The sequence below is a fragment of the Anomaloglossus baeobatrachus genome, chromosome 2 (assembly GCF_048569485.1).
Source record: "Anomaloglossus baeobatrachus isolate aAnoBae1 chromosome 2, aAnoBae1.hap1, whole genome shotgun sequence".
NCBI classification, from domain to species: domain Eukaryota; kingdom Metazoa; phylum Chordata; class Amphibia; order Anura; family Aromobatidae; genus Anomaloglossus; species Anomaloglossus baeobatrachus.
This window is the reverse complement of record NC_134354.1, coordinates 677,952,383-677,977,757: the sequence shown is the minus strand read 5'-3', so window position 1 is coordinate 677,977,757 and position 25,375 is coordinate 677,952,383. Positions and strand designations below refer to the sequence as shown.

Below are 25,375 nucleotides of genomic sequence, written 5' to 3'. Positions count from 1 at the left end.
AAAATCTTAAGTATACACAGCATACTAAAAATAAAATGCCGTCACCGCAGGGGAGAACTCTGCCCCCGATTCAATGGATCTTTGGTTCTTTTCAATTGAAACTTCCCATAGTATTTGTAGCCCCAAACCAGAACTCGAAAACACAAACACACAAAAGGTGCAGGGCTTCGATCACGCAGCGTTTTTGCAGCATTTTTTTCTGCAGAGAAAACCTGCTCTCTTGGCATTAAAAACACTGTTCAAAACAAAGGATTTGTAGGATCTGGCAAGTTTAATCAGGATGGCTCATTCACTAAAAACACAGCAAACATTGTAAGAATGCGGCAAAACGTTTTTGCACTTTCTCATTGCTTTGTATGGGAAAAAAGTGCTACAAAAACACTGAAACAATTGACATGCTGCGGATTTCAGGGACGCGGCAGTGCTCGAATTTAGTCAGGAAAGAAAATACGTGTGTGCATGATATTTCTGAAATCTCATAGCTTTTGCTGGCTGGGATTGTAAGGCTATGTGCACATGCTGAGTATTTGGTTACAGAAATTTCTGCATTTCTTGGCAGGAAAAACAGAGCAAAAAAAGCATTCTTTGCATGCGGTTTTCAAATTAACATCGATGGGTGAAAAACGCTGCAAAAATACTAAAAGTTGCCATGCTGCAGATTCATTTCTGCACCAAATCTGCAACGAGAAAATACTTCTACATGTGCACTACACTTCAGGAAGGATTCTCAATGACTTACGCCAAGTTCACACTTCAGTTGTTTTGCATCAGTCACAATCCGTCGCCTTGAGGAATTGAGGTATCCTGCAAAATATTTTGCAGGAATCGTTTTTTTTCCCCCATAGATTTCTATTAGCGACGGATTGTGACTGATGGCCCTGCGTTGCATCCGCTGCGTGACGGAACAGTCGTTTACTGACTGACTGTCAGGCGGGAGCAACGCTGAATGTAACGTTTTTTTGTGTGCGGCGTTTCGTTTTCTACTGTGAGCATGCGCAGTAAAAAAAAACACGATCCACTGTACATTCAGTTCCAGCGGCTGGAATGATCAGCTGATCGGTCGGCGGCCGGCTTTTGTGAACGATCAGCTGATTGTCCGGCTTTTGTGAATGATCAGCTGATCACCCGGCGGTCGGCTTTTGTGAACGATCAGCTGATCACCCGGCGGTCGGCTTTTGTGAATGATCAGCTGATCGGCCGGCTTTTGTGAATGATCAGCTGATCGCCCGGCTTTTGTGAACGATCAGCTGATCACCCGGCGGTCGGCTTTTGTGAATGATCAGCTGATCACCCGGCGGTCGGCTTTTGTGAACGATCAGCTGATCGGCCGGCTTTTGTGAACGATCAGCTGATCGGCCGGCTTTTGTGAACGATCAGCTGATCGGCCGGCTTTTGTGAACGATCAGCTGATCGGCCGGCTTTTGTGAACGATCAGCTGATCGCCCGGCTTTTGTGAACGATCAGCTGATCGCCCGGCTTTTGTGAACGATCAGCTGATCGCCCAGCGGTCGGCTTTTGTGAACAATGAGTTGGCCGCCGAGCGATCACCTGATCGCTCACAAAAGCCGGCCGCCGGTAAAACAGTAAAAAAACAAACAAACAAACAACGGATCATTTTTTGCAGCATCAGTCACTTCAGTTGTGCCACTATCTGCAACGCATCTGTTGCATCAGTCACACATCTGATAGTGACGGATGCAAAACAACGTAAGTGTGAACTCAGCCTTAGGTGGCATCAGGATTTGCATGCAGTTTTGTGACAAATCTGCAGTAAAAAAAGAAAACACACAATAAAACAATGTGCACAAAGCCTAAAAAGCAGCTTTTTCGAAGAAAAGCAAAAAATGTTGTGTGTGAACGTAGCCTAGGGCTACAAGGCAACTTGTGGCTGTGCAGAATTAAGATAGCAAATATGGCGCTATGTGGTGAGGTCTCACGTCACTAAAATGCCCGGTGCTGGGCAGCGGCACCACTGTTGTGACCGTCTTCTAAGATTTCAAAGGGGAATTTTTCACCTCTCATGTTTGAAAACAGTAAGAAAAGTAGCCACATGTAGGGTTCCCAGTGGCCGTCTCCTTGTGCCGCATGACACCGGCACATTTTGCCTCTATGTTACACATACCCTCAACTGGATATAACCAGAAAGAAAGCCGCAATGCATTCTTTTCCTTCCCCCCAGCAATGTAATGAGTGACCTAGTAATGCTAAATGTGTCTCTATTTATAAAACAGCTCTTCTCTCTTAAAATGCTGCTTATGACGACTAACAGGCCCAACCAGTCTGCCCGTTCTTGTTTCCTTGTGGCTTCTGCTCAGTCTCCTTCGTACCCGTCGCATGTTTACATTTTTTCCATTGCATTCCAAGCATCTGCTACTTTTCTTTCAATCATGTAACATTTTGCACATTGCACTTCCTCCTCCTCTGCCCTCATTATCAGACAATTCCACTTATTTTGTGTATGCAAATTGTTCAGGACTGTGCAAAACTCATCGCAAAATTCTTTTTGATCGCCAGGACTCTAAACCTCCTGCTAATGTGAGTAGGTAATGTAAAAAGATCCGAATTCTCTCCACGCACGGGGCTGAGAAATGCCTGCCCCAGACATCTGCTTCTTCTCACATGTGAGGCTTCCTGAGAATTCGGGCGCATAGCAGCAGCAGCTTAACTTGCTTTGTTTTGAGCGATAACATTGGACCCAGGCCTCCTCTAAAAATAAAATGTCAAATGCTGAAAATATGTGTGCCAATTCAAAATTATTTATTGGGGCTGCATTATAGCTGGGGGCTTGCCTAAGCAATACACACTTTTGTGCCAAAAAATGCGTAACAAGCCTCCGAAGAGACATATTGATTAGTAATGGGTGAGCTCTACCATGCACGGGTGCGCGGGATACAAAATGAGCAGATTGGATGCTCGGGACTCGCTTACCGAGTATAAAGGAAGTCAACGGGGAACTCGATCAAGATTATGCTCAGTACTCGAGTCGAACCCATCTGAAAGTCTGATTGCTCATTTCGTGAACTAGTTACGAGTCTCGAGAACCCGTGCATGGTAGTGCTTGCCTATCACTACTCGTTTTGACTCCTGAGCATGGTAGTGCTTGCCTATCACTACTCGTTTTGACTCCTGAGCATGGTAGTGCTTGCCTATCACTGCTTGTTACAAGTCCCGAGCATGGTATTGCTTGCCTATCACTACTCGTTTCGACTCCTGAGCATGGTAGTGCTTGCCTATCACTACTCGTTTCGACTCCTGAGCATGGTAGTGCTTGCCTATCACTACTCGTTTTGACTCCTGAGCATGGTAGTGCTTGCCTATCACTACTCGTTTTGACTCCTGAGCATGGTAGTGCTTGCCTATCACTGCTTGTTACAAGTCTCGAGCATGGTATTGCTTGCCTATCACTACTCGTTTCGACTCCTGAGCATAGTAGTGCTTGGCTATCAGTGCTTGTTACAAGTCCCAAGCTCCCATGCATTGTTGTGCTTGCCTATACCAACTCGTTTCAAGTCCCGAGCACCAGTGCATGGTAGTGCTCGCTCATCACTACTCGTTTTGAGTACCGAGCAACCGTACATGGTAGTGCTCACTTATCACTGCTTGTTATGAATCATCAGATACCTGATGAAAGCAACAGTGGATTGCTGAAACGCGTAGTGTGTTAACAGGAGCTCAGCAATAAAAGTTTATTCATTTAAAACCACTGGCAAATGGTTCAATAAGCGCTAAAACAGACCGAAACTACCTTTCATATATGTTACGAGTCCTGAGCACCCGTGCCTGGTAGTGCTCGCTTATCACTAATACTGAACTAGACAGTCATGTCCTAAAAGAAAACCTGGTCATCAGCGATGGAAATACAATTGTGGAGGGCACTACAAGGGTCGGGGATTGGATTATCCTATTTATTATAGTAAACACCAGTACCAATGCTTTTGTTATTTCTCAGAAAGATCTCTTAGTTTCTTGGCATACAGTAATAGGGAGGTTATGTCTTGTCCATTGAAATAATATAGGGGAAATTGACACACACCCCCGGTTCTCAAAGAAAAGGCAAACTCCCACCTTATTTGGTCCTTGCTTCCGCCAATGGGTGACAGGACGTAAATGTTAGTCTAGGATTGCAGGGTGACTTTGGTGACAACATAGGTCACACATCCAAAGATTGATCTGTGCAGCATAATGGCGATAACTGGGATCACATTGAGACCCCTGGGGGTCGTGACTGCCGTAAGCAAATTGCAAAAAAGTCAGAACTAGTTGAATTTTGGGCAAAATGCTCGTTACAAAGAAACTCTGTCCACCTCAGTTACACCATGATGTAGCATCTGTAGCCACGTGACCTGTGACGTGGCCAAAGTCACCATCTGCCCCATTCTTATGTTGGCAGAATCCAGAAACAATGATCTGTGTCTTGTATTGTTTCTGATTATTGTACTTGTCCCAATTATGTATACCCCTTTCACATGTAAAGCGCCATGGAATTGATGGCGCTATAATAATAATAAATAATAATAATAATAATCTACCTCTGTCACCCAGCAACTTACATGGAAGACCCAGTTGTAAAACAATCTACTCTCAGGGACAACAGCAGACCCTGATAGAGAAGATATGGAGACATCATCTTGGCTATTTTGATCATCTATTAGTTTTTTGGGTTGTTTTTTTTTGGGGGGGGGCACGCCATAGGAACCAACAGCCCCTCTATGGAAACAGCATCCACTGATCACTATGAAGGGGTCTGGGAATCATTCATGTGCCAGTGACTAAGGACAGTTCTGCGCTTTCCATATCTGAACATTATTGGATTTAATTGCTTTTTGCAAAACAGAAGTGAACGTTTTGCTGCTGAATGTTTGTATTAATATTGTATGTTAATAATATGTCAGTTCTGTTTTATTGTCTTCTGTTTATGATGCCACTAAGTGGTCATAGTTATTTATTACATTGTTACCAAGTAATAAAGGGTTTCCAAACATCAAATCGCAAAGCATTCACTTCAATCAGTCTCCGCAGGTCAAGGTGATGGGTCACTACAGGGAAGGCAGGAAGAAGAGGGCAGGGGTCCATCCCCTCCCCCCCCCCCCCCCGGGCAGCTGTGGGGTCACCCTGACCTGTCACACCTGAGATCACACATTGTACCTGGGTGTGGGCACCAGCTCTGCCAGGAACAGCACAAGGTTTACCAACACAAGAGCCGCACACTACACTGCCGCTCACACATGCATCACAATGCTGGGACTTGTAGTCCCTCTGCAGCTAGAACATAATGGAGCCACCTACCTGCTCCGCTGGCACCAGCCTTGTGCCCGAACCTCAGGCCCGGTTCGCCCCTTCTGATGCCATCTGTGGAGGAAGCAGAATCAGCCTCGTAAATGGTGTTTAACATTTGATGTAATCCAGGCATGGAGGCGAGGGGTGAAGGATGGCAGCGGGTCCCGTCCTGGGCACATCGGCCGGGGGTGCACGGCAAATCCACACAGTCACAAGAAGGCAATCCACCCCGAGCGCAGTCCTGTCAGCAGCACACGGGCACCGAGAGCCAGCCTGCCATCCGAGGAGGGAGACCCTGCCGAGACCCTGCAGAGGCGCAGCCTGGCACTGCCCGCAGCTTCACCTGCCCCGGCTGACAATGGCTGAGCAGGCAGGCGGCTCCGGGAGTGCGCACAGCATGGCTACACTGCCCCGAGCGCACACTGACAGAAATAGATCTGCGGGGGGAGGAGCCGGCCAAAAATAGCGCTCACAGCACAGCCACTCACACAAAGGGCGCAGCATTGTCTGCGGGGCCAATCACAGGGACCGCACCGCGCTCACCAGGGACCACTGCACCTCACCCCGAACTCACTGCACCTCACCCCGCGCTCAGCCGGGACCACTGCACCTCACCCCGGGCTCAGCCGGGACCACTGCACCTCACCCCGGGACCACTGCACCTCACCCCGCGCTCACTGCACCTCACCCCGAGCTCACTGCACCTCACCCCGCGCTCAGCCGGGACCACTGCACCTCACCCCGGGCTCAGCCGGGACCACTGCACCTCACCCCGGGACCACTGCACCTCACCCCGCGCTCACTGCACCTCACCCCGAGCTCACTGCACCTCACCCCGCGCTCAGCCGGGACCACTGCACCTCACCCCGGGCTCAGCCGGGACCACTGCACCTCACCCCGAGCTCACTGCACCTCACCCCGGGCTCAGCCGGGACCACTGCACCTCACCCCGCGCTCAGCCGGGACCACTGCACCTCACCCCGCGCTCAGCCGGGACCACTGCACCTCACCCCGGGACCACTGCACCTCACCCCGCGCTCACTGCACCTCACCCCGGGACCACTGCACCTCACCCCGCGCTCAGCCGGGACCACTGCACCTCACCCCGGGCTCAGCCGGGACCACTGCACCTCACCCCGAGCTCACTGCACCTCACCCCGGGCTCAGCCGGGACCACTGCACCTCACCCCGCGCTCAGCCGGGACCACTGCACCTCACCCCGCGCTCAGCCGGGACCACTGCACCTCACCCCGCGCTCAGCCGGGACCACTGCACCTCACCCCGCGCTCAGCCGGGACCACTGCACCTCACCCCGAGCTCACTGCACCTCACCCCGCGCTCAGCCGGGACCACTGCACCTCACTCCGCGCTCAGCCGGGACCACTGCACCTCACTCCGAGCTCACTGCACCTCACCCCGCGCTCAGCCGGGACCACTGCACCTCACCCCGGGCTCACCCCGGACCACTGCACCTCACCCCGGGCTCAGCCGGGACCACTGCACCTCACTCCGGGCTCAGCAGGGACCACTGCACCTCACTCCGGGCTCAGCCGGGACCACTGCACCTCACCCCGGGCTCAGCCGGGACCACTGCACCTCACCCCGGGCTCAGCCGGGACCACTGCACCTCACCCCGGGCTCAGCCGGGACCATTGCACCTCACCCCGGGCTCAGCCGGGACCACTGCACCTCACCCCGGGCTCAGCCGGGACCACTGCACCTCACCCCGGGCTCAGCCGGGACCATTGCACCTCACCCCGGGCTCAGCCGGGACCACTGCACCTCACCCCGCGCTCAGCCGGGACCATTGCACCTCACCCCGCGCTCAGCCGGGACCACTGCACCTCACCCCGCGCTCAGCCGGGACCACTGCACCTCACCCCGCGCTCAGCCGGGACCACTGCACCTCACCCCGCGCTCAGCCGGGACCACTGCACCTCACCCCGCGCTCAGCCGGGACCACTGCACCTCACCCCGCGCTCAGCCGGGACCACTGCACCTCACTCCGCGCTCAGCCGGGACCACTGCACCTCACTCCGAGCTCACTGCACCTCACCCCGCGCTCAGCCGGGACCACTGCACCTCACCCCGGGCTCAGCCGGGACCACTGCACCTCACCCCGAGCTCACTGCACCTCACCCCGGGCTCAGCCGGGACCACTGCACCTCACCCCGCGCTCAGCCGGGACCACTGCACCTCACCCCGCGCTCAGCCGGGACCACTGCACCTCACCCCGGGACCACTGCACCTCACCCCGCGCTCACTGCACCTCACCCCGGGACCACTGCACCTCACCCCGCGCTCAGCCGGGACCACTGCACCTCACCCCGGGCTCAGCCGGGACCACTGCACCTCACCCCGAGCTCACTGCACCTCACCCCGGGCTCAGCCGGGACCACTGCACCTCACCCCGCGCTCAGCCGGGACCACTGCACCTCACCCCGCGCTCAGCCGGGACCACTGCACCTCACCCCGCGCTCAGCCGGGACCACTGCACCTCACCCCGCGCTCAGCCGGGACCACTGCACCTCACCCCGAGCTCACTGCACCTCACCCCGCGCTCAGCCGGGACCACTGCACCTCACTCCGCGCTCAGCCGGGACCACTGCACCTCACTCCGAGCTCACTGCACCTCACCCCGCGCTCAGCCGGGACCACTGCACCTCACCCCGGGCTCACCCCGGACCACTGCACCTCACCCCGGGCTCAGCCGGGACCACTGCACCTCACTCCGGGCTCAGCAGGGACCACTGCACCTCACTCCGGGCTCAGCCGGGACCACTGCACCTCACCCCGGGCTCAGCCGGGACCACTGCACCTCACCCCGGGCTCAGCCGGGACCACTGCACCTCACCCCGGGCTCAGCCGGGACCACTGCACCTCACCCCGGGCTCAGCCGGGACCACTGCACCTCACCCCGGGCTCAGCCGGGACCACTGCACCTCACCCCGCGCTCAGCCGGGACCATTGCACCTCACCCCGCGCTCAGCCGGGACCACTGCACCTCACCCCGCGCTCAGCCGGGACCACTGCACCTCACCCCGCGCTCAGCCGGGACCACTGCACCTCACCCCGCGCTCAGCCGGGACCACTGCACCTCACCCCGCGCTCAGCCGGGACCACTGCACCTCACCCCGCGCTCAGCCGGGACCACTGCACCTCACCCCGAGCTCACTGCACCTCACCCCGCGCTCAGCCGGGACCACTGCACCTCACTCCGCGCTCAGCCGGGACCACTGCACCTCACTCCGAGCTCACTGCACCTCACCCCGCGCTCAGCCGGGACCACTGCACCTCACCCCGGGCTCACCCCGGACCACTGCACCTCACCCCGGGCTCAGCCGGGACCACTGCACCTCACTCCGGGCTCAGCAGGGACCACTGCACCTCACTCCGGGCTCAGCCGGGACCACTGCACCTCACCCCGGGCTCAGCCGGGACCACTGCACCTCACCCCGGGCTCAGCCGGGACCACTGCACCTCACCCCGGGCTCAGCCGGGACCATTGCACCTCACCCCGGGCTCAGCCGGGACCACTGCACCTCACCCCGGGCTCAGCCGGGACCACTGCACCTCACCCCGGGCTCAGCCGGGACCATTGCACCTCACCCCGGGCTCAGCCGGGACCACTGCACCTCACCCCGGGCTCAGCCGGGACCACTCAGCTCAGTGGAAATTCCCTATCATTATGTCTTTGGAGTGTGTGAGGAAACCGGAGACCTTGAAGGAAATCCACATAAACACTGGGAGAACATACAAACTCCTTACAGATGTTGTTCTTGGTGGGATTTGAACCCAGAACCCCAGCGCTGCAAGACTGCACTGCTAACCACTGAGCCACCATGCAGTGGTAACCAATGTGCCGCCTGCACCTCACCCCGGGCTCAGCGGACTCTACACTTCACCCCGGGCTCAGCGGACACTACACCTCACCCCGGGCTCAGCGGACTCTACACCTCACCCCGGGCTCAGCGGACACTACACCTCACCCCGGGCTCAGCGGACACTACACCTCACCCCGGGCTCAGCGGACACTACACCTCACCCCGGGCTCAGCGGACACTACACCTCACTTCTCTATGTATTTTTACTGTGTCAAAAATTCACGTTTTTTCATTAGTTTTATGCAAATTAAAAGCTACAGTACCAGCAATACCTGAGATCACACATCTCTCACACACACTTTCTTTTTTTCCCTGACTGAAATGGCAGACTGCTTCATTTTCGTTGCTTTTGTGGTGAATGAAACAAACTTTATTTAAACATGACACCAAAAACGCAACAGAACTTGCTTTTTGGAAGCAGCTTTTTTACTGCCAAGAGAACGGGTTTTGGCAGCAGAATAAAATGTGAGAGAATCGGAGCATGTGAGCACAGCCTGCCAGGTCCAGCACGGTGGATGGGGTGGATAGAAATCTCCTGCCCACTCTGCGTCTTTTTTACTCAGCGTAAACTGCCCTGCGGTGCGAGTTTCAGATCCGCAGGACTTTTTCCTGCGGGTACGCCGAGTGTCATGTTCAGATTTTCTCTATAAATTTGTATTGATGTAGAAAATCCAGGTGTAAAAAAACTCATGTAATCTGCACATAAATGTCAATAAAGTTTTGTCAAAACCAAATACCAGGAAGTATAAGTATATAAAAAAAAACAACTTTATTTAAAACGTGACAAGCCAATCAGAGACAAAAATGCAATAAAATAGAAAGCAAGCTCATTTACATAACAGCCGCAGAAATGGCGCAGGAACTCTACAACATTAAAATCTCTCTAAAAGCGCCTTGTAATGACCGCCTCAGGCTCTGTTCACAGGATGAGTTGTTGATGCTGTTTTCACTGTAGAAACGCCCTAGAAACTCATGTAATCCGCACATGACTGTATCAATACAGTTTTGTCAAAGCAAAATACCAGAAAGTATCAAAATCAAAGCACCTTTATGTAACCCGTTAACGGCCACCAATACATAGCAAAACAGCAGCTGTTAATGGGCCTTATTCCCTCATCACCATTTTAAAATTGTGATCGGGAATAAGTCCATGGTACCCTGAGGTCAACTGATGTCCGAAGGGTACAGTGGCCTGTTAGATCCTACTGTAAGCAGGGTCTAATAGGCTGTGTCAGTGAGGAACTGACAGGTCTCTTGCACTAGAGTAAACAAAACCAGTGCTCAAAGAGAAAAATATTTATGCCCCACAGTGGAAGTAAGTGAAAAAATTAAAAAAATATGTAAAAAAGTTTAAAAAAAAACCCACAGAAAAGTGCACACAAATCACGGAAACCCATTTGTCCACTAAAAACACAGCTTTTGTGTTAACACAAAAATAAACATAAAAAAGTATACATAATTGGTATCATTGCTTCTGGAACCACCCGATCTATAAAACTGTCACGTTATTTAATCCATACAGCCAACACCGTAAAAAAAAAATTGTAAAAAAACCACACCAAAATGTCGCCTTTTCATCAAACTGACACAAAAACTTTAATAAAAAGCAATAAAAAATGTAGAAGAAATTGGTAGAAATGAAAACTGCAAGCCATCCCCTAAAAAACAAGCTGTAAGATGGCTCATTCAGCAAAAAAGTAAAAAAATGACAGCTCTCTCAAAATCTGGCAACACAAAAACAAATTAATTTTTGTAAAACATTGCTACTTTTACACACTAAAAACAAAGCATAAAAAAGGCTATACACGTTAGGTATCAAGTCAACATAACCGTACTGATCCGAAGAATAAATTGGTCTTATCGTTTTTACTGCACAGTGAACCACGCTAAATAAATAAAAACAATAACTGTATTGCAGGTTTTCATTTATTTTGCATCTGAAATATCTGAATAAAAGGCAATCAAAAAATGTTTATCCCTAAAATGGTACCAAAATAATCTTCAACTCATTACACCAAAAATAAGCCCTCATACAGCCCTCTTCACCAAAAAAAGTTACAGCTCTCAGAATATGGCGACAGAAAAACTATTTATTATAAAAAATATATATATTTTTACTATGTGATAGAAGCAAAACATAAAAAAACGCTGATATAAATCTGGTATTGCTGTAATCGAACCAACCAGAAGAATAAAGCCATCTAATCACTAATGCTGTACAGTGAACCTCACAAAAATAAAAATAAGACATATTCCTGTACTGCTATCTATTTCGTCATTCTGCCTCCCAAAAATCGTTATAAAGCTCGGCTGACATTTATCCTGCGCTCGCCACTGAGCACTTACGCGGGTTTCTGTGTAAATTAAAAAAAACCACGAATCAGACAAAACCTTTGTTAGAACCACTCAATCTAATGAGGCAGATGGAGACACTTTGGGCTTCGTCTGGCCTCTGTTCCGGTGGTGTACCATCATTTAGGGTAAGAACGCATTTTGCGTTTCCACCTGCGTTTCTGCTGCTTTTTAGGTCCGTTTTGAGAAGCACCTTTTTCATGCTAAAAGGCATGCATTTTGATTTTCCAGCAAAGTCAATGGAAAATGGTGATTTTCAGACCGCACTTTGCGTTTCTAAATGCTGCCTTTAATTTGCATATTTTGTGGCAAAAACCATGCGTTCAAAGAAGCAGCATGTCAATTGTTTTTGCCATTTTGGGTGCGTTTTGCTAACATTGAAGTCTATGAGAAATGGCAAAAACCAAGATTCCTTCAAATTCCTGCGTTTTACCTGCTTTTTCAGTGCAGAAAACATGCTTTTTGGACATTAAAATAATGATTTCATATGTCCCTTTACACACACACACATAGTCCGACAATTAAATTTAAGAAAAATATGCTATTAATGCTATTTTAGCGATAAAATGTATATGACCGCTATAATTTTATGAAATATATCTATTTTCATTATTTTTCCCATAAATATAGATTTGATCCTTTTTTTTTCTCTTTTTTCATTCTGTTTGACTGTTTAAACTTTATTTAGCAGTGTCTTGATGTTCAAAACGCATTTGTCAAAACGCAGGTGAAAAAGCATGTAAAAAGCGCTGAAAACGCATCTAAAACGCGGTAAATGCGCATGCGTTTTCAGCGCTAAATTTCTAAAAAAAAAGGCAACTTTGGTCAAATCAATTAAGCCCAAAACGTGCGTTTTGAACTGCAAGTAGGAGAACGCAAAGTGCGTTCTTAGCCTTAAGGCTAGGGCCCCACTTTGCGTTTCCACCTGCGTTTCAGGTGCTTTTTTTGGTCCGTTTTGAGAAGCACCTTTTTCCTGCCAAAATGCTTGCGTTTCCATTTCCAATTAAAATCAATCGCAAATGTGATTTTTCCGACCCCACTTAGCATTTGTAAACGCATCTGCGAATTTGCATTTTTTGTGGCAAAAACCATGCGTTCAAAGAAGCAACATGTCAGTTGTTTTTGCCATGTTCGGTTAGTTTTGCTAACATTGAAGTCAATGAGAAATGGCAAAAAACAAGAATCCTCCAAATTCCTGCGTTTAACCTGCTTTTTTGGTGCAGAAAACATGCGTTTTGGACTTTAAAAACGCATGCTTTTTGGACATCAAAATAATATAATGATTTCATATGTCCCTTTACACACACACATAGTCCAACCAATAAAATAAAAAAAAATATTAATTTATTGCTATTTTTTCGTTAAATATCGAATTACCGCAAAAAATTTGATATAAATATATTTCCATTATTTTACTTTAAATTATAGATTTGTTTAACTTTTTTCCATTGTTTCATTCTGTTTGACTGCTTAAACTTTATTTAGCTGTCTCTTGATGTTCAAAACGCATCTTTCAAAACGCAATTGGAAAAGCAGGTAAAAAGTGCTGAAAACGCAGCTAAAACGCGGGAAATACGCATGCGTTTTCAGCTCTAAATTTCAGAAAAAGGCAACTTTGGCTAAATCAATTAAGGCAAAAACGTGCGTTCTAAACTGCAAGTAGGAGAACGCAAAGTGGGGCCCTAGCCTAAGACGCCTTTCTAGTGCACAAGTGTGGATGACCAAAGCTCTGTGTATGTGCACACCTGAAAAGATGGATTTCACTGGAACAAATGTCAAACGGAGTCTAAGGCGTCTTTACCTGCCTCATGTGAGTGATTCCTTTGTGGGTTTCGTCTGAATCACATTTTTACTGTCACGGTTGTCTCCCTGTTTTTGGAGAGTATAACAACTTTTTGACTGGAATCCCTCATCTCTATATGGGACTTTGCATTTAAATGTTGTTTCATTTCCTGTGGTCCTGCTGGCCCCCTTGGTGAAGGAGCTGCTGATGATTCGATCTGAAGTTGGATCTTCACCAGTTTTGGTTGTATTCCCCTATTTGTCTCACCTACCCTCCTGTTGTGTAAGTGCAGCGGTAGGCCTAGAGAGCCATACCGCTAGGACTATAGTAGGGATTTTTTAGGGCTTCAGGTATTCCTGCTTGACGACAGGTGCAGAGTCACTATAGGGTTTGGCTAGGAGTGCAGGGTATAGCTCTAGGTTAAGGCAGGAGGTGTCCTTTTACCCTGTCACTAGCGCCAGGGCCCACCATTGTTATTGTGTTCCCGGTGCTTCCCCTTGTTTCCGAGGTAGTTGTGGGGTGTTTTTTCTTTTGTGTCAGATATCTGTTGGTCTGAACGCGCCCACCACATTAAATGCGTGACATTTACATGTAAACTGTGACGTAAGTGGTCAGAGCAGAACACTTGAATGTGATCCCAGCCTTATACTGAAAGCAATCAAAAAATGTTCTGTAACAACCAATAAAACCCCTAACTAGTCCCACACATACCCAGCCCTCACTCAGGTCTGTCGTCTGTCGGGTGGTCCCATGTTACTGGTAGAACAAAGACTCTGGAAAAGCGATATGGTTCCCACCTGGGACCTTTGCACACCCAAATCTAAATGCATCCTCCTTATGAGGCCCTCTGTGCTTTAACTGTGGAAAGTGACAATGTTTGTGGGATTATTGTAGTGGGGAGAGCGCATTAACCAATTTATGTTATTTAATGTTAAAATGTTTTGTGAAGCACCTATGGGTTCAAAATGCTCGACACACAACTAGAGGAATTCCTTGATTATTCTAGTTTCCAAAATGAGGTCACTTGTGGGGGGTTTCTGCTGTTTATGTACATTAGAAACATTAAAATCCAAAAGGATAAAATAAATAAAATTGCCATTTTGAAGTCACCATGCTTCTTTAAAAAATACTATAAAAGCTATATATATAAAAATGTAATATATCTCAAAATGGTATCAAACAAAAGTACAGCTCAGCATGCAAATTAAGGAGAAATAAAATGTTACAGGTCTGAGAAAATGATCACATAAACCAAATATTGTGTTTCAAGATTCTGAATTATTTTGGGTATGGTCGTAATTGTACCTTGGAGAATCATATTGTCAGGTAATTTTTATAATAATGATAAAACAAAACCCCCAAAACTTATGGAGGAATTGTGTTTTGGTTTTCCACCATTTTACCGCACTTGGAATTATTATCTATTTTTCAGTTCATTACACTGAAAATATGAATGGTGTCTTTCAAAATTACAACTCGTCCCATAAAAAACAAGCCCTTACAGCAGGGGTCGGGAACCTATGGCTCGCGAGCCAGATATGGCTCTTTTGATGGCCGTATCTGGCTCGCAGACAGGGCTCCTACCTGTCTATGGGAAGGATCAGGGCCGGCGCCAGCACCCGGCAAACCCGGTCAGCTGCCGGGGGGGCCCACTCGCGGTGGCAGGAGTGGCGCACCGCTACTCAGGGGGGCCCGGTGGCCGCGCTGTCACCGCCCCCCGCCGAGGATCGAGCTTTCAATTGCATCGGCATCGCAGGTGCCGATACAATTGAGAGCAATGATGAGAGAGTGAGCGGCGCTCTCTTATCATTCTCCCCGCTGTGACTGTCGGCGTTCTTCTGACAGCTCTGCAGCGAGCGTGGTGACGTCATCACTGCGCGCCTGCTGAGAGGTCAGAGCGAGCGACAGCAATGGACGATGCGCCGAGGAGACCGGATCAGCGGGGGAACGAGAAGTGAGCCGCCCCTCTACTGACACTGGGCTCCCCTGACTCACAGGCCGGCCACTACACAGCGGCACTAGTACACATAGGGGCCCGGCAGCCGCTCTGCGTCTATGTGTAGTGCTGCTGTGTAGTGGCCGGCCTGTGAGTCAGGGCAGCCCAGTGTCAGTAGAGGGGCCCCTGACCTGGAGAGGCCACCAGCCATGTCTGAGCTGCAGGAGTGCTAGTCCTGACCTGCACAGCAGACGGAATCTCCATCCTGCAGGACCTGCGATGATGTCACGCCCATGTGACTGTGTGGGAGGAGACACAGGATGCCGGGCAGAAAGCAAGATACTGAATCCTGAAGGAGATTTGGACACATGACTGGTAATAAGAAAACAGGGGACATGAGGGTGAGGGGGGCTGCAGGGTGAGGGGCATATTAGGGCTGCAGACTGTGACAGAAGCATGTGAAGGGGTGCAGAGTGTTTGAGAGGGGTAAGTTGGGGTACAGGCAGGGTGAGATATGTGAGCAGGGTGTGTGAGATATGGGGGTGTATTGTGTGTGATATGGGGGGTGCAGGCTGTATGGGAAGCAGGGTATGTGACATATGGGGGTGTAGTGTGTGAGATCTGGGGGGTGCAGGCTGTATGGGAAGCAGTGTGTGTGTGTGTGTGTGGGATATGGGGGGTGCAGGCCGTATGGGGAGCAGTGTGTGTGTGTGTGATATGGGGGGTGCAGGCTGTATGGGAAGCAGGGTGTGAGAGATATGGGGGTGTAGGCTGTATGGGAAGCAGGGTGTGTGAGATATGGGGGTGTAGTGTGTGTGATATGGGGGTGCAGGCTGTATGGGGAGCAGGGTATGCGACATATGGGGGTGTAGTGTGTGGGATATGGGGGGTGCAGGCTGTATGGGGAGCAGTGTGTGTATGTGATATGGGGGGTGCAGGCTGTATGGGAAGCAGGGTGTCTGGGCCACTGACAGATACAATTGCTCCAGCGGTCACTTAGTACACAAAGGAGTGCTCCTCTCTGCTGCACTAAGGCTACTTTCACACATCCGGTTTGAGCCGTGCGGCTCAATCCGGCTGTGAAGCCTATGCAACGGATGCGGTGAAAACACCGCATCCTTTGCATAAGTTCTTTACATGCGGCCGGTCCGGTTTTTGCCGCTTGCGGCATGCTACTGAGCATGTGCAGTGGCAAAAACCGCATGCGGCGGCCGGATGTGGTTTTTGCCGCATCGTGCCGCATCCGGCATCCATAGGGATGCATTGGGAAAAGCGCCGCATCGGCCGGATGCGGCGCGATGCGGTTTTTTTTTGCCGGAGCAAAAAACGTAGCAGGGAACGTTCCATCCGGCCGCCGCATCGGCTAAATCTGCCGCATGCGGCAAAAACCGGACCGAACACAAGCCCATGCGGCACAATGCGGCACTAATTAAAGTCTATGCAGGAAAAACGCAACCGGCAGCAAAAAAAACCGGTTGCGGTTTTCCTGCAAAGTGCCGGATTGTGCCGCATTGCAAAAGCCGGAGGTGTGAAAGTAGCCTTAGCCACCGCTGGACCTAAACAATAATTCGCTGTAAAATAATAAAATAGATAATTGACATAACTGACAATGCGTTGTGTGACATGTCCAATATTCCAGCTTCTTTCTTCTGCGAATGCCTCAAAGCTGGCATTCTCTCAACATCAGGTGTGAAGAATGCCAGCTTCCAGTCATGCGCAGGAAAAAGAAGAAGCCAGACTGCTGGACTGATGTCATGCATCGCAAGTTCACAATGTAAGTTATTTATTTGATTTTTTTACTGCTAATTACCATTGTTTCAGTCCAGTTGTGGCTTTATACAGCAGGGAGGAGCATTCCTTGCTGTACTAAGTGAACATTGGAGCGATTGATCTGTCAATGGCCCTTTAAACATATTGTACGGCTCTCGCGGAATTATATTTCAAAATATGTGGCGTTTACGGCTCTCTTAGCCAAAAAGGTTCCTGACCCCTGCCTTACAGTATATGGTTATGATGACAAAAAATAAAAAAAAAGTTATTGCTCCTGGAAGAAAAAATGGAGCCAAAACACTGTAAAAAAATACTGATTTTCACGCATGAGAAATAAATCACTTCTCTGATGGTTTTGCGGTCATTGTTTTTGTTGGGTCTGCTGCTGGTGTCTTTTCCCCATACTTTTATCTATAAAGAGTGGACATCTTCCAAATGAAGCTGGCTGAAGAATGAACATGTTACTTCTTTTAAATGCTTCATGGTTTCCGAATCCTAAAGCAGTGAAAAAAAGTCATGAAAGTCTGGAAATATGTTCCTTTTTTAGTGCCGGTTTCGCTGTGCTTTTTCAAGTGGATTCGAAATGTGGTGTACACATACCCTAAGGGTATGTGCCACGATCAGGATTCACTGCATCCCGGATGCAGCAGGTTCTGACCTGCGGGGCCACGAGTCTCGTCCACAGGAGAACGCAGGACACAGCAGCTGCTTGTACCCATAGTCAGGGTTCAGTGCGTTGCGGTCTTTCGCTTGTGTTCTCTCTACGGAGGACGCATGCGAACCGCAGCAAACAATTGACATGCTGCGGTCTGCAAAGACGCACGGCAGGACAGTGTTTGCTGCTGAAAAAACAAGCACAGTGGGCACGGGATTTCTAGAAATCCATCTACTATACTTGTACTGTACAACGCAGCGTTTTGGATGCAGCGAAAACACGCTACATCCAAAACGCTGCAAACACTGATCATGGGCACGCACCCTAAGGCTACAGGTAGAGAGTTTGAAAGCAATGAGAAATTCATATACAAGGAACATAAATTTGCATATAATTCTATTCTCCAGTTATTAAGCTTTATTCAAGTACAATTGGAAAACCCCTCTAAATTCCCATCAACTTTACTAGCATATAGTATTATTGGAAAACCATACAGTAATGTAGCATTTTAGTGATTACAGTGACTCTTATGTGTCAGAAATTGCTAGTCATTCATTCTCAGAATGTATCAGGTAGGGAAGTGTCACCAAAATGATACCACATTGCCTGAATTTGGAAATCCCATATGCAACCTGATTTGTATGTTTTCCTCATAATAAAAACAAGAAGACACTTCAGACGACTACCGAGTGTCATTGTGTCATACAGCATAAGACTGGATTTCATGAGACCAGTCTATGATTCATGGTCTAGAGCAGGGCTCCCCAACCTTTCTTACCTGAAGAGCCACATTGAGCTCTGAAAGAGTCGCGAGCTACATCCAGAGCACCCTGAGTAGTGACATCTAGATCCTGCTCCACCCCACCACAGAAGTGACACCCAGAGCCCCCATTACCAGTAAAATCATACTGTATATATACAGTGGAGAAAATAAGTATATGAAACACTTCTGATTTTGCAGTTTTTCCCACTTATAAAGTACTAGAAATAGGCCCGATGCTATTGCATCAGGAGTGGGGTGAAATGAACATCTGTCTATGCTTAGTGGTGCTGACAGGAGCAGTGGACATGTGTCACACTGTTTGCGCTTACCAACATATCTGTTGTTTGTCATAAACATAATGAGTATGTATATTTTTTTCTCTCTCTCTCTCGTCAGTGCCGCCATGTCTCGTTATGTATCGTCAGTGCCGCCATGTTTCGTCAGTGCCGCCATGTCTCGTTATGTATCGTCAGTGCCGCCATGTTTCGTCAGTGCCGCCATGTCTCGTTATGTATCGTCAGTGCCGCCATGTTTCGTCAGTGCCGCCATGTTTCGTCATGTCTCATCAGTGCCGCCATGTCTCGTCATGTCTCGTCAGTGCTGCCATGTTTAGTCAGTGCCGCCATGTTTCGTCAGTGCCGCCATGTTTCGTCAGTGCCGCCATGTTTCGTCAGTGCCGCCATGTTTCGTCAGTGCCTCCATCTCTTGTCCCTCGCAGCAACATCGTTCAAGGCATAGAGATGTCAGGCAAGGGTGGATATACCCGGCCACGCCTCCTTACTGCTCCGTGACATCGCAAATATGTAATTTAAAACATCAACACCTCATTATACCTGGATGTGTTATGGGTAGCACAATGTTAGACTGGGAACAGAATTGTGCTTCCTCAGCCCACAATTTGGGTTTCGCCTGCACTGTTGTCCCTGGTTACCATGGCTATGATGTGGGTTTGAACTGCGGCGGCGCAACTGACAGTGCCGCAGTGCATTGTGGAATACGGTTATATCCGCAACTGGCAATTATGTATGTAAATGGAGAAGTCTGTAATTTTTATTGTAGGTACACTTCACCTGTGACAGACAGAATAAAAAAAAAATCCAGAAAATCACATTGTATGATTTTTAAATAATTAATTTGCATTTTATTGCATGAAATAAGTATTTTGACCATGAATGATTCCCTCCCTTCTGAAACTGAGCTGCAGGCAGAATTCAAACATAATAACGACCCCAAACACACCTCCAAGACGACCACTGCCTTGTTAAAGAAACTAATGGTAAAGGTGCTGGCCAAGCATGCTTCCAGACCTCAACCCTATTGAGCATCTGTGGGACATCATCAAACAGAAGGTGGAGGAGCGCAATCTCTGACCTCTGACCTCTGACCGTTGTGCACTAGAGCGACCTTCTAGGTGAGTATTCTATAGTGTTTTTTATGTTATACCCAGCAGCCTGGGCTTTTATATACAGCATGATAGAATGCTCTATATAAGGCTATGTGCGCACTTTGCTTTTTTCATGCGTTTCTGCAGCATTTTGAGCTGTAGCATTTTAATGCAAAATTGCATGCGTTTTGATTTCCAGGCAAAGTCTATGGAAAACAGGGCTTTCTTGTGCGCACGATGCATTTACAAACGCTGCATTTTATTTGCGGAAAATTTGTCAAAATCCCTGCGTTTGAAGAAGCAACATGTTAATTGTTTTTGCCATTTTGGCAGCGTTTTAATAACATTGAAGGCAATGAGAAATGTCTAAACGCATATGTTTCAAGAAAGAATGCGTTTCACTTGCTTTTTACTAGCGATCTGCATGTGTTTTTGACATAATAAACGCAGCTCTTTCGGTCTCTCTCTGTCAGTCGGTCAGTCTGTCGGACGGTTTCTCTCTCTGTCTCTATCTCTCTGTCCATGTCGGTCTCTCCCTCCCACCCCCTTTCTCATACTCACCGATCCACGATCACCTGCGCGGCGATGCACGGTGTTCACACTGTAGCGGCTTCTTGTCTTTTGAAAATGCCGACTGCTCATTAATCCATCACGTATTCCCTGCTTCCTCTGCCCACCGGCACCTATAATAGGTTGCAGTCAGACACTCCCCCACGCTGAGTGACAGCTGTCTCACTGCAACCAATCACAGCTGCCGGTGGGCGTGTCTATATCGAGCAGTTTAAAAAATAAATAAATAGTTTAAAAAAAAAAAACGACGTGCGTTCCCCCCCAATTTGGATACCAGCCAGGGTAAAGCCACACGACTGAAGGCTGGTATTCTCAGGATGGGGAGCTCCACGTTATGGGGAGCCCCTCAGCCTAACAATATCAGCCAACAGCCACCCGGAATTGCCGCATCTATTAGATGCGACAGTCCCCGGACTCTACCCGGCTCATCCCAAATTGCCCTGGTGCGTTGCCAAACGTGGTAATAAGGAGCTAATGGCAGCAGCCCATAGCTGCCACTAAGTCCTAGGTTAATCATGGCAGGCATCTCCCCGAGATACCTTCCATGATTAACCTGTAAGTTAAAGAAAATAAACACACACATCCAAAAAATCATTTACTTGTAATGAAAGACAAAAAAAACCCCTCTTTCACCACTTTATTAATCCCTCAAAAACACGACGAAATCCACGCAAGGTCCCACGACGCTTCCAGCTCTGCTACATCGGAAGCTGACAGGTGCGGCAGTAGAACACCGCCGCTCCTGTGAGCTCCATGCAGCAACTGATGTGAGTCGCGCGATCAGCTGTGCTGTCACTGAGGTTACCCGCGGCTAACGCTCTCAGGTGGAGGACTGCAGCTGTGGCCGCGAGTAACCTGAGTGAAAGCACAGCTGATCGCGCGGCTCACTGCAGTCACTCAGGGGATTTGCGATCACAGATGAGTCCTTCACTTGTGACCACAAATCAGGCTGCCACACAGAGAGCCGCGCGATGTCAGTGAAATCGGGTGAAGCTCTGACGTCATTGCTGTGGACTCCTGTTTCCTGGCACTGACCTCGGAGGTTCATCTGAGTTCATGACAGCACACAGAGACAGAGCCGCGGGATGACAATGAAGTCAGGTGCAGTTCATCCGAGTTCATTCTCATCGCCCGACTCTGTCTGTGTCTGCTGTCAGCGGACATGTAGCAGAGCTGAATTGCCGGGGAAACGCACTGACAAAAATGCATCCAAAATGCATGTAAAATGTACGTAAAATGTATCCAAAATACATGCGTTTAGGATGCATTCTTTTTGTCAACACGCAGCGTCACGTCTGCCAGAGGGTGCGTTCTTTTCTGCACTGGTCAGGACGTAACGTGCGCACATAGCCTAAGAGCCCAGTGGTGGTGGCCGTAGCTTATAGGGCAAAAAACTGGTGACAGGTTCCGTTTAAAGTGTTATCTGTTCACAGGGGGTGACAACAGGCAATTTGTTTGGAAACAGCTGTGAAGTTTTTTTTTCTAGTGGAGAGTGCCAAGCTGGCATAGTGAAACCTGTAGGCCAGGCGGTGCAGCCTGGAAAAAGGGATATGGAAATGACCCTTCTTCCACGTGGGAAGAAATTGACTGTCTACTGTCACCCATTGCAGGATTAGTGACTTGTTCAATTATTACACTATGTTCACATCAAATTTTTTTCTGGGGATCTTAAATCTAAATAGCTCAAAAAGCTTTTTTGATGTGGATTTTAGAGCAGAAAAGCTTCAGAATCTGCATAAAAAACCTCAGTGTGAACCTACACTAATTATGATCTAATGACCTCTGACAATAATTGTTTTTGGAAAAAGAGTATAAGGATCTATGACCCATGAGTTTTCTCAAACTTTCTTGTTGGTTGTCGCCTTGAATTATATGTAGTAAACATTCCCTGGTTAATCATACACCACCTGGTAGTGTGTAGTGCAACAGCTCGGCCCAGGCTGACTCATGGGTGTCTACAATGTGAAGGCCCATATTTTTAGCCGCACTCGTAATCATGTTGCAGGCTGTACACAGTGTCTAGTATGTCCTGCAAGACTTGTCTTGGATGTGTCATCCATTCCCACTTATATTTGGCAAAAAATATAAAACAAACAGATTCTTTTAATATTACCAGCATACTTTTCCATTTTCTTCACTTATTCACTCATACTGAAACAATTTTGATGTGTAAAACAAGACTCCTGTGATGTACTCCATTGTGAGCTCAAGAAAATGAGAGCGGTCTCAGGGACTCATGGGAGGTGATATCACCAGTGCCAAAAAGTAGTTCTTATCTTCCAATCATTATATGAGAAGTTGAATGTCAGCTAAAGGTAATATATATACAGTATATATAGTTAAATCCAGAAATATTTGGACAGTAGCCAAACCTTTGTGATGTGGACTCCGCATGCCACTATTTTTATTTAAAAAAAAAACAACTGAGATGCAGATCTTTAGGAATTGCAACTATTGTTCTACAACGTCTCCTCATTTCAGGGGCGCAAAAGTAAATGGGCAAATTACTGCATTTTTTGGATCATAAGACGCTGAGGCTAAGAAGTGTGCCCGCTAATAAAGAAAATGAAGAGTCACTGCTCCCCACGCCCATAATGCCGCCAACTTCTCTTTACCGAATCCAGCGTCAAGAGGTGGGTGGGTTTATGGGCATAGGGAGCGGTGAATATTCATTCTCTTTAATAGCGAGCACACGTGATCACCCAGCTGCCGGTTTCCTGCAGCAGCTGGGTAATCACATATGTCTGCTATTACAGAGAATAAACATTCACTGCTCCCCATGCCCATAATCACGGGCATAGGGAGCAGTGAATATTTTGGCAGCTGACTTCTGTGTGTAACTGGGTGCATGGCAGTGATGTAATGCAGAGGTTCCCGACTCCAGTCCTCAAGGCACACCAACAGTGCATGTTTTCAGGATTTCCTTACTATTGCACAGGTGATAATTTAATCACCTGCAAAGGTGCTGAATCCAACACCCATGCAATGCTAAAGAAATCCTGAAAACATGCACTGTTGGTGTGCCTTGAGGACTGGAGTTGGGAACCTCTGATGTAATGCACCGCGCTGCTTACAGGTTGAAGTCACAAAATGCGCCCAGGATAGTGATCATATATATCAGGATGGGTCCAGGATGAGGGCCACATATACCAGGATAAGGGCCATATATACCAAGATAGGGGGCATATGTTCAAGGATGTGGAGCATATAAACTAGAATGGGCATCATATATGCCATGGTGTGACAAAGATGGAAGAACATATATACCAGGAGGGAGGACATACACACCAGGTTGGGGGACACATACCTGGAAGGGGACCAGTGTGGGGGACATTAGTACGTAATTGGGGGGCATCAATCCTATAACAGTGTCAACAGCAAATTTCCTCATAACAGTGCATTATGACCACATTTTTTGCGTCAAATTTTTCTTCCTATTTTCCTCTTCTAAAACTTAGAGGCATCTTATGATCCCGTGCATGTTATAACCCAATAAATACGGTATACCATAAATAAATATGTTCATTTTTAACACTTTTCAGAGAGTAATTTCTATGCAATAACTGTATTTCTTCCTTTGTGATGCTTTGCCAGCCCTTTACTCCAGCTGACTTCAGTTGTTACTTGTTTGTGGGTCTTTCTGCCTTAAGTTTTATCTTACGTATTTGAAATGCATGCTTGATGGGGTTGAGATCTGGTGATTGATTAAACCATTGCAAAATAGTCCACTTCTTTGCCTAAAAAACTCCTGTATTGCTTTCTTAGTATGTTATGGGTCCATCTGTACTGAGAAGTGTTGTCTAATTGACCTCGCTGCATTTGCTTGAATCTGAGAAGAAAGTATAGCCCTGTACACTTCAGAATTCATCCACCTGCTTCTGTCTTCATTCATATCATCAATAAACACTAGTGACCATGAGCCATTGTAAGCCATGCATGCCCGGCCATCACACTGCCTCCCTCATGTATTATAGAGGATGTGCTGTGCTTTGTATCATGAGTAGGTCAACATCCAGGGCTGGGTGGATCTGAACTGTAAAAGTCTGGATCCGCACGGCTGCGGGCTGAAAATACCAGCCCCCAGGCGGCATTATCTTGGCTGGGGATGAAAATTAGGGGGCCGCACGTCGTTTTTTTTAAAATTATTTATTTAAGTAATAAAAATTAAAAAAGCCTCATCACCGACGCAGTCGCACACACTTCTGACAGGAGCGTGTATGTGTTTCTGTGTACATGCACTCTCATGTACAGAGAGCGCAGGCTGAGCCGGCTGATGTCATGTCAGACTTGTACGAGTCTGCCACTCCATCACCGGTACAGCCGTGCACACTTCTGACAGGAATGTGCATGTGTTTCCGAAAGACATGCACGTTCACCATACTGACCCACAGACACTTGCACTGCTTTCCCCGCCCACCGGCCTTCCTGTCACCTGTGATTGGTTGCAGTCAGCTGACATGCTGCCACTCAGGGTGGGGGTGCATCTAGCTGCAACCAAATATACGCGCCATTGGGCGGGCAAAACAATGAATATTGAAGTGTCGACTCCAGAAGAGAAAAGCATGACCCGGAAGGTGTTTGCTGCCATGACACAGTCTTGGGTGAGTACACCGCATGCGCTCCTACCCCAGTATCCCTAACACCAACATTTTTAATCTCCGGATTCTGGTCCCCATAGACTTATATGGGCACCATAAGAGATAGCAGACATGCTTGGAGTAGCAAAATCAACAGTCGGGTACATTCTGAGAAAAAAGGAATTGACTAGTGAGCTTGGGAACTCAAAAAGGCCTGGGCGTCCACGGATGACAACAGTGGTGGATGATCGCCGCATACTTTCTTTGAAGAAGAACCCGTTCACAACATCAACTGAAGTCCAGAACACTCTCAGTGAAGTAGGTGTATCTGTCTCTAAGTCAACAGTAAAGAGAAGAGTCCATGAAAGTAAATACAAAGGGTTCACATCTAGATGCAAACCATTCATCAATTCCAAAAATAGAC

The 25,375-nt window shown here is 48.1% G+C and overlaps 1 protein-coding gene across 5 annotated transcripts in view; it reads right to left on the bottom strand.

Moving 5' to 3' along the window:
• Positions 1-25,375, bottom strand: part of HDAC7 (histone deacetylase 7) — a 533,886-nt gene that overhangs the window by 189,537 nt on the left and 318,974 nt on the right. For 3 of the 5 annotated variants that reach the window (XR_012750574.1, XM_075337155.1, XM_075337156.1), the window contains exon 1: positions 5,287-5,687. The exons of 1 other annotated variant lie outside the window; for it this stretch is intronic. Coding sequence is in view for 2 of the 4 variants with exons in the window: in XM_075337155.1 (XP_075193270.1) it covers positions 5,287-5,410 (124 nt within the window). In the remaining 2 variants the exon portion in view is untranslated. Of the gene's footprint in view, positions 1-5,286; positions 5,688-25,375 lie in introns of those variants that run through there. One more of the 5 variants, XM_075337158.1, reaches the window with a different exon arrangement.